The sequence below is a fragment of the Salvelinus fontinalis genome, chromosome 39, assembly GCF_029448725.1.
Source record: "Salvelinus fontinalis isolate EN_2023a chromosome 39, ASM2944872v1, whole genome shotgun sequence".
Classification (NCBI taxonomy): domain Eukaryota; kingdom Metazoa; phylum Chordata; class Actinopteri; order Salmoniformes; family Salmonidae; genus Salvelinus; species Salvelinus fontinalis.
In genome coordinates, this window is record NC_074703.1 from 8,253,172 (window position 1) to 8,263,372 (window position 10,201).

Consider the following 10,201-nt stretch of genomic DNA (forward strand, 5'->3'; position numbering starts at 1 on the left):
AATGAATATTCCACAAACAGATGGCAGAGATGACCATGAAAAACGTCTTGCTCAAGTGGAGTTGTGAAACTCTTTGTGAAATCCAGTCCAACGTTGAGCTGGGTCAGAGGGCTGGAGAGGTTGTAGTCTTAATCCAGAAGAAATGGTTTGTGTTTCTGTTTTGTAACTGCTGGGTGGGTGTGTGTGTGTGTGTGTGTGTGTGTGTGTGTGTGTGTGTGTGTGTGTGTGTGTGTGTGTGTGTGTGTGTGTGTGTGTGTGTGTGTGTGTGTGTGTGTGTGTGTGTGTGTGTGTGTGTGTGTGTGTGTGTGTGTGTGTGTGTGTGTGTGTATGTGTGTGTGTGTGTGTGTGTGTGTGTGTGTATGTGTGTGTGTGTGTGTGTGTGTGTGTGTGCGTGTGTGTGTGTGTGTGTGTGTGCGTGTGTGTGTGTGCGTGCGTTTGTGAACATACAACAGAATATGAAACGAAGGCCGTTAAAAACCTGAAGCTGTTACTGTTATTTGTTAGGCTGTTCTTTTGAATGTAGAGAAGGGTTCTGTTTCATGTCATGTTTCATGAACATCTACACCATCTGTCTTATCCACTCACAGACTGGATGGAGCCACATGCATTTCCATCAGGATGAAAATATCATGTGGGCTTTGAGGCATCAGATTTGTGCAGTCTGAGCATCCGAGCCTCAAGTTGATGAAGGTCTTAACCTGAGACAAAGCTTCTAATCAGTTTTCTGGCTGATTCAGATAGAACAGAAAAGACTTCATAGAAGCAGTCTCCATAATCCAGGACCAGCAAACTAAAGATAAGTCCTGTTCCAGACAGTCTCGCCACACTTGCTGTGGCTCTATACCACAGCAACTACAGAGTAAAAACATAAACAGCATATAATTTATCATCTGTTAAAGCAACACTATTTCTTAGGAAGAATAGAGAATTCCTTGCATGTAGGCTACTATCTGTTCTATACAAGGCAGCCTATACCATTCTATTTTTATGTATTATTGAAATGATGACACTTATTATTGAAAGTCTTGTGTGCATTCCTACTGTATACCATGTCATTGTTGGCACAGACAACCCACTCATCTACTGGGGCAAAGGTCCAATCCCCATCTTGGCTGTGCATCTTCACAGCTGTCTCATATTAGAGCCTATTCTATGTACAGCACAGGAGGTTGGGGGCGCCTTAATTGGGGAGGATGGGCTCGTGGTAATGGCTGCAGTGGAATAAGTGGAATGGTATCAAATACATCAAACACATGGTTTCCAGTTGTTTGATGCCATTCCATCCACTCCGGCCATGGTTATGAGCCATCCTCCTCTCTGCAGCCTGTGGTGTTCAGTAAGAGAGGACATGAAACAGAACCCTTCTCTACATTCAAAATAACAGTAACAGCTTCAGGTTTTTAACGGCCTTCGTTTCATATTCTTTTGTATCTTAATAGATTTCAGTCGGCCATTTTGACAGAAGACTACGCTATTCATTTTGTTTGGATATTGACTCCCGTTCATCTATGGATTCTCATTCCCCGTAAAAAGAAAGACTAGCATCACGGGGAATATGTTGCCAAGATAGGAAATATTTTATTACAGAGAAAAAAAAACTGTTCTTCCAAAATATAGAAATCTGTACAACTTTCGCACAATCAATTTACATGAACTGTACAAATTTACAGCAGTTCATCACAACATACCCAAGGAAAAGAAAATGAACACAATAACGATGTACTGACATGAAATCACAAGGTAGAGTAGACAGCTTTTCTTCTTGGGTACGCTCAGATTTTTTAAACGTTTTTCTTGTTTTGTAAGTTTAAAAAAAACAAAGGATAAGTCTATCAGTACAGGGGATGGAAACTGATATTTCTTTTACCAAAACAGATTGGTCCTTGCCAACACTCCCATCACAAATGGCTTCACTTACGAAAATAGTTATCCGTGTTAAAACTATGAAATGCAAAAGAAATACATCTAAACACCTCAAAACAAATTATTGGCACTTCCCATTGTGTAATGTTATGCATGTATTCTACCATATGGCGAACAATTACAATAGATTCTAGAATATGTAAAACACCCTAAATGTGAAAGTGGCAATAATTCACAAATCATTGATGAATCATTGACGACTATTCCCTTACTGTTTCACGTCTTAACATGCACAACTTTCCCAGAAGGGTTTTATTGAATGTCCGAGGCCTGAGTTTGGTAATACATTCCAGAAGAGACTCCTCGCGTCTCAAAAATGTCACAACTTCAACTTGACATATTTAGTGCATTTTATGTGCTATTACCTCCTCCGACATTTCAAAAACACTTTTCACAACGTTTCTGAAACCTATGTGTGCAAAGGCTGAATGGATGCATTTACAGATCCGATATTGTGGACTAAATCAAATTGTTTTGGTGGTGGTGTTACTGTTGAGAAGGGGATCAAACGATTTCGGCTTTGTTTCCTTTTTGGTAGGTCTAAAAATGAAGTCTGTTCAAATTGGGATAGATGATCAGACTAGGGCGAAAGGGAGGGGGGGTGAGATGCTACCTCTGTGACTTTAAAATACATTTAGCAAAAAGAGGGACAACTTGCTACGTCCGAAACACAGACCAATCTCATAACAACATCGATAGCTGGCATAATCGAAGCAATAGAGGAGCTGCAAGGTTTTTAAAAAGCTGGTTTTCAACCACAACAACAAAGCACTGGGCTACTCTCTCAGACCTGTCCATCTGGCTCATGTGGAGACACAGCTTTTTCCACAGACTGCTGAACGAGCACCAGGAGAAATGGAGAGAGGGAGGACAGTGAGGAGGAGGGGAGTGGATGAGGGAGGATAGAGTGTGCAGTGCATCAACAACCACAGATCCATTACCCATGATCCTCTGTGCTTAGGGATCTTAAAGCAGCACATGTAGGTCTGATGGGCTGGTGCCCAGCCTGGCCAGCTTAGCGGCTAAAAGCCCTGAAACCCCACAGCCTGTCACATCGTCTGTCTGTCTGCGGCGCGGCCAACCAGGAGTGAGCTATAGGGTGACTGACACCACCATCGTCCTATTGCACCCATGTAAACTAGTTCAGTGCTCAGCCTAAGAAACAGAGAAACTTGGACTGTGTATCGTCACTTCCTATCCTTTGACTCCTCTTTGTTGTCTGTCTCTATGTGGGCTCCCAGTGCAGACGGAGTGCGCTGAGGGCATGTGCTGGCTTTGCTCTCCACGCCAAGAGGGGGTTGGTTGGGTGGAGGTTAGTTTAGAGGGGGCCGGAGGGATTGTAGCTGCCCTGGACGAGAGTATCCGGCCCTGGCCCCCACACCACCTCCATTCCCTCCCCTGGGGCAAGGAAAGATGATATGTGTTACTACTATCTCCGTACTGCTATTGGGGGGAGGGGGTTGGCTGGTTGGTTAGCTGGCTGGGGGTGATATGTGGCACCAGAGGGGCTTCTTCTGTCTGTCTGCCCTGACAGGGACACCTCCAGAGAGGGTCCAGCAGCACCTCGAACCAGGCTGGCTAACATTACGCTGGTTCTGTCTCGGTTCTCCAGAGAACGGCTCATAGGTGTAACATTGAAGACCTACGTTGGGCAACGCACCCCTCATCCAAACTGAGAGACTGAAGAAAGGAGAGTTGTTGAAATCCTTGGACCCATCTTCAATCACAAAGACAAGAACAAAGTCTAACAAAAACAGATGAGAAAGCCTGACAAGGCCATTGGGATTGAGTTGGATAGAAACAGTCAGGGGCGTACAGACTTCCCTTTGCCTACCCTCACACACCCCTCGACAGCTCTCTGATAGAGAGATCTATCAGAGTTCTATAAGTGTCTCAAATTGCCATCTGTATGTGTGTGTGTGTATGGGGGGGGGGGGGGGGGGGCTTTCGAGAAAAGTGCCTTACAAACGGACAACAGACGCCTAACCTGACACGACACCAAACCGCACCTACCTACCAACACCTGAACGGATCTGAATGAAATGCTTACAGTGTGAAATCTTTTTAAAAGCTTCAGAGTTACTCTCCCCAATTCTATAGAGTGGGGTCTAGCCTGACGTAAGAGCTGTGAGTCATTTACAAAGGAAAAGGAGGGGAACTCATGAAAGATGACATTGGAGCGAATGGAATGAAGAGGGTTTTCTCTAGAAGTACACATCCCACACAATCTAAATGTCAAAAGTGCATTCAATGTCATTTCTTCTGACAGGGCCACAACAACCAAAACAAATGATCCAGATTTCGGTGAGAATATAGTACCACCTATGCTACACTTTGATTTTGGTGAGGGCCAAAGGTCAGGGTGGGGATGGAGGGATATAAACAAAACGAGAACTTGATTGTGAATTTCAAACCAACATTCATCGAAGGGGAGGGGACAAATACCCAGCCCTCCCCAGAAAGCTACACATACATTGTTGGGGGTGTTGGTGGGGTGTGCTGTGACACCCTATTGTCCTTAGCAACAGGTGTCACAGCGCATTCCACTGCACTTCCATATGGAGGGGGAGGGGCTTCCTGAAGCTCGAAGCTGGTATATAGGGCAGCCTCCGGGGGTAAAAAAAATGCCCAATGGTCCAAAAACTGGGATTTAGAAGAAAATGACTTAGGGCGTTTCCCCAGAGACTGACCTAGAAACAGGCACAGTCCGGACATCAGCCCCTTAACTTCCTTCCTAGACAGGAAGTACACCCAATAACAACAGGAAGTAGATAAAAGGCTGAAATTCAACGGCATGGTTCTTGACAGCAGTTCCTTGAAGCTTTTGAGAGGGTGGTGGGGGTGATGGTGACATGGTACCCATTGTAACCACGTGGAGAAGAAAGTGCAAAGTCAACATTGATAGACCTGTGTAAAAAACAAAAACAAAAAGCAGCCCCTTCTCTACGCTGTTTCTCTGTTCGGTTTCTTGGTTTGTTTTAGCTGCCCCCAACAGCTCCACAGCCCTCTCCGCGGGGGGAAAAACGAAGCCTCCGGTAGATCCCACAACACAACATAACAGACTATGGAGCGAGGAAGGAGAAAAGAAATATCAAACCTACAAGGTTTCACCTGGACGATAGGCCCCATCCTCTGCTTTTTCTCCTCCTTTTTTTTCTCTTTTTCATTTCATTTCTTTTTAGCTTTAAAAAGGTTCGCCATCGACCAACTAGGGCGAAACCCACGACCCGAAGTGGCGGGTGGCGGCCCTTAGCTGGACATAGTCATCATGTTGTAGGCTTTGGAAGGGCTGGTCCTGCCCAGCATCCCCGCCGCCTCCTTGCAGCTGATGTGACTGTCCACCATGGGGGTCGAGGTGACCGCACTGCCTCCCGACGGCGCCGGGGCCACCGGCTGGGACTCGTAGAGCACGCAGATGGAGCCGTCCTCGCCGATGCGGTAGGACACCTCGAAGGGGTCCACCCAGAGGGTGAGCTCACTAGGCAGCAGCAGGTAGAGCTGATTGATGGTCAGGCCGATGCGCTGGCCTGCCTGCCCCACCAGGGGATCCATCTTGTGGTTGATGCGGATGCAGCGGTAGCCCGAGCCCTTGCATGGCCTGTCGGGGAACCAGTGGTGCTTGTATTGCTCTGTGGAGAAAGAGAGAAGTTATTATTGGGTTACCATGAGTTTCATCATCATTGGAACACTATTAGGTTACCATGGTATTGCTTGTATTGCCAAAAAAGGGCACAGAGGGGGTAACTGTTGTTCTTCGGTTACCCTATAGTAGAGCCTGTGTAGTTCTGTATGAGGAGACAAGAGAGAGAGGGAGAGAAAGAAAGAGGGAGAGATGTAAGAGATGCTGTCTGGTGTTTACAGGTGAGAGCCAGTAAGCTAAATCTCTGCTACTTTCAGACGTCTATCTGAGGGAGAAGCGGGGTGCAAAGCTGTCTGCACCTGATCAGCCTTAGTTCCTAGTGTGTGTGTGTGTGTTACGCGAGATTAGGATGCATGTGTTTTGATAAACATTGAATAAGGTCATAAATTGGGACATAAAATGTGATTAATAGCATGATAATAACTGAATGAGCCATAGTTGGATTTTAAGTAATTGTATCGCAAATCAAACTATAATCATGTATTATTTTATTATAGAGTTGCTGGAGTCTAAGGTAATACTTGTTTATGATGTTCTAAGCACACATAACTAATCTATCAACGTTATAAGTTTAGATGTATCTTTCGATTGTGGCATAGATTACTTACAGATAATGAATGACATGATTCCATTGAAAATGGAAGGAAAAATGATTGTTTATGTTTTACTGTACTAAACACCCCCAATAATGATTATGGAAAAGTAGCGTTGCTTTAGATTTAGTAAATCAAAAGACAAGGTTTTATTCCTTTGTAGGTAATACATGATTCCATTGGAATATCTTATCTGCTTTTTTATCTGATATTTCTATTAGCATGTAATAAAGCATCAACTATTTCTACTGGTATTTGGGTTACATGATATAATGACCAACTATTTAGCACAATACTGTACGTTTCCACTTACTAATGTGTGTGTGTGTGTGGTATGTGTGTGTAAAACAGACTGCAGACAGGGGCAGGCTTTGTTGTAGCGCAGTAATAAACCATAACAGTCTGCTTATGGGGCTGATAAGCAGCAATAAACCGTGTGTCGCTCTGTAACCGGAGCCTACGTGACACACAGCAGAGAAAGAGAGAGAGAGAGAGAAGTTTGATTGCACAATCCCCTTCTGGTCGAGCGGCACAAAGTCCTCCATCAAACAGAGTGGAGCTGAACAACAACACTGAGGTGGTGAAGTCCTGGCCAGCAATCTGGGCTGGAGAACTCCCCCTCTTAAAGCCACACCGTCCCTTTTAGTATGACGAGTGTGTTCACATACCCGTTGGTGATTCACTGTGATATCATTCCTATGGTATATTTAAAGGGGCGTTAAATGACAAACTAGGCTGGATGAAGAGAGAAAAGAGGTCACATTACTCATTTTAAGGAGAACACGAGAAAGAGAAGAGTTCTCATTCCTTCCCCGTTAACTCATTTTAGAAGACGCACATGACTGCTGCTTTCATAGTATAATAGTAGCCTAACAGGGAAGAATTAAATTAGAAAACCACTCCTCAGAAGTCTAAATTAACCTAACCTCTCTAACAATACTCACATTTACTGTGTCTTGTGTGTGTTTGTATATATTCTGTATGTATGTGTGTTCGATATGCATCTGTGTGCATATGATACCAATCATCCTATTTTCTCCACTTAAGACTCCTCAATATCGAGTTACCCCATTGGTGAATAGTGGCTAAGCTGGATGTGTTGCCTGCCTGTCTGTTTGCCTGTGAAAAGCCTCTGAACTAGGCCAGAGCCCGGAGAACACCTGTCCTGCACAACACCCCTGGTAGATAATGTCTCCTTTGTGTTATCAGTAGAACTCTGTGTACTGCACCCTAATGGAGGGCTTGCACTCGTGAAAAAGCACCAGGCAGCTACGATGGGGCTGATCTTTTGCACCACAAAAGAAACGAGGCCTCTGAGAACAGTCAGAGCGGAGGGGCCTATTCTAAAACCAGGGAACTGGGGAAGAAGAGAGGCTAAACAAGTAAAAGGATGAGTTTCAACTATATATTTTAAATAAAGTCGTTTTCAGTGCTTCTTTAAAGCCAAGTGCTCTAAGGATATTATGTGGCAATAAAATGTGTGGAGGCTTTTTATTAAATACACATTTGACTTTGTTTGGGGTGTTATTGTGTGATTTCCACTGGTCTGTGGTGGTGTGGTTGGGGGAATTATGGCAGTTTCAGACTGGGTCACTGCTCAAACCTTGGTTAAGCAGGTTACTGGTTAACAGGAAGTCCAAATAGTTAACTAACTACAGTTAGACAATGAGCACAGTTTTAATGTGGATATTTAGAGCAAGTCCCCCTTCACCCCCATATACACAAACAAAGCCTGTTTATTGAACACACAGACACAATAAGCTGTTATAATGAAGCTGTAAGCAACAGTGAGATGGCTGGCCTACTTCAGCAGCAGCGGGGGAGGGGGCTTCGCAGTGTTGTTTATGCTCACTCGGGAAGACGAATGAAAAATGGGGGTGAAGGAGGAGGACGGCCACTTCACAAAGTCCCTTTGCAACTTGTTTTATTAGATAATGTCCTCCCTACACTCCTCCCGCTATGATATCCTCTTCCAGCCCCAACCCCACCGCTACCAAACCCCCACTTACCCTCTGACGGCGGCCATTTTACTCAGTCTGCCTTCAACCAACTGGCTGTTTACAAACAGTGCACTGGCCTAGAGCTATGCTCAGACTACAGCTTCCACTCATTTTCTATGCAAATCCTGCACAAACAAAGCCACTTCCTTGGAAAATGTTTAGTTGAAAATAGCATTGTAAACTAAGAGTTTGTTGAACAGAAATAAACAATTCTGTAACCTGATATGCTAAATGTGTAGCCCACACCCGAAACGCTCTAAAATGATATGAATTTGAACGTGAATGGCTTTGCAGATGACACAGCTGTTGCAAAACATGTTCAAATTGAGGTCATGATGTAGGTGTTCAGTGCTTAGAGGGACAGACACTTGGTGTTAACTGGCAGACGTATGCCAGTTTTAGACTGTTAAAACTGTCTGTATATTTACAACAGGAAACATAAATAAAATCAAAATAATATTTTCAGTGGTTTGTACAAAAAAGGCTGTCAATAACGCATAGTATAGTGGCTGTGTCGATCAATTTATGTGTCCTTATTACAGAGTTAATGTTATTCACTTAGCTATAATGTCTACATTAGAACATATTGTAAAGAAATAGCTTTTCTTTACTCATACATGTTCGTCAACGGCGGGAATCTATACGGGCTATTTATTCTGCGTTTGTTATTTACCTTTTGGTTGTCCAATTTCGATTCGATTGAGGCTCGCTCAAGAGGATGGAGTAAAACATGTAGGCGGCTATAATACTCTTATAACAAAGATCATCAGAATCCTATGGGTCTGTTATTTTCCTGATCGAAATGTTATAATATTTTTTTTTTGCCTGCCCACATTCATATCCTCCTACGTTTTATTGTCTGCATTACGTAATTCGATAGCCTAATTCAATTCACTGGGTATAGATTTCCCCCATCTTTATGTTAATTAAGAGTTTATCGACCAACTGAACTGGTGCTATCGAAAGGTGCACTTCCTTGTTGGAACAAATAGAGTCCGGCTTTATTCCACGCTATTACACTGTAACTAAACTCGAAACATGAATTAGGAGACGATGTATCTGAATAGAACATGGTTGATTCGATCGATTGAATATTGTTAATTGAAGATTGTTGTTCACCTTATCTATTCTTGTCTCTTTTTTTCGTGCGCAAATGGTCGTGGGGCGCTTGAGTTATTTTGTGAAGAGACGCAAATCCCCTTCGGAATGGGATTAAAACACAACAATTCGTTAAAATCATATTCTTAACACACAAAATGACACAACATCAACAGAGGTCATAATCTAAAGAAGCATTGGAAACGTAGGACAAAACGAGAAACACATGTCTTACCTGACAAGATATCCTGTAAACTTGCGCTGAATGATTGAAGCTGTCTGTCATTTACGTGTCCTTTTATCCGCAGAAATCTCGACAGAAATCCGACCGCGGCGCTAATCTCTGGTTTCATCGTTCCCCGAGCACAAAGGGTATGCATTGAGAAGGCAACTGCGACGACGATTCGTGCGCTTTTCCTACATATGATTCCGAAAATGATTCGTTGTTTTTCTCTCCAAATTCGGATAATGATCCGTGTCTTTCACTTGTTTTATTTCTCTGGCGCATATGCTGGTCATGTATTAGTCGAGGTAGGGACGTTTCGGGGGGGACTACGTGTGCCAGGACGGTACAGTGTGGTGACGGCTGTTGGTAAATAGAGGGGTCTTTCTCTAGGATGCCACGTTGAGGCACCCTTTAATGTCACTTTACTCCACCAGAGTGAACGAATGTGTTGGAGGAATGGGGTTTTATATCGCCCCCGCCGTCTGAAGAAAGCGACAGCGCGCAGCTACAACAACAAAAAAGGCTCGCCAATCCCGTCCGCGCGACAGCCTGACGAGCCCATAGGAGGAGTGGACTGTTCGCCTCAACGCTCTGAAAATAAACAGACCACGTGAGAGCAAAATACAAGCATGAAAATTAACCCCTTATATTGTGCTCCCATCGAAAACAACAACATCTTGCACTGGGTTTTCAGTCATTTCATAAAACGGACAGAATAATT

At 43.9% G+C, this 10,201-nt stretch overlaps 1 protein-coding gene across 1 annotated transcript; it reads right to left on the reverse strand.

Annotated features, from left to right (window-relative positions):
* Positions 1–1,554: 1,554 nt before the first annotated feature.
* LOC129838867 (protein BTG1-like) lies at positions 1,555–9,938 on the reverse strand. Its single transcript, XM_055906100.1, has 2 exons — positions 9,490–9,938; positions 1,555–5,552 (listed from the first exon to the last, which is right to left on the reverse strand). Exons 1-2 carry the CDS (start codon positions 9,632–9,634, stop codon positions 5,173–5,175), a joined length of 525 nt encoding a protein of 174 aa, XP_055762075.1. The 5' UTR covers positions 9,635–9,938; the 3' UTR covers positions 1,555–5,172.
* Positions 9,939–10,201: the final 263 nt, after the last annotated feature.

What these genes read in the sequence shown, in the direction of transcription:
- LOC129838867 (XM_055906100.1), bottom strand. Translation starts at nt 9,634, where the DNA reads ATGCATACCCTTTGTGCTCGGGGAACGATGAAACCAGAGATTAGCGCC. An exon ending in TTTACAGGATATCTTGTCAG is followed by an intron (nt 5,553 to 9,489) that starts GTAAGACATGTG and finishes CTTTCTCCACAG; the next exon opens with AGCAATACAAGCACCACTGG.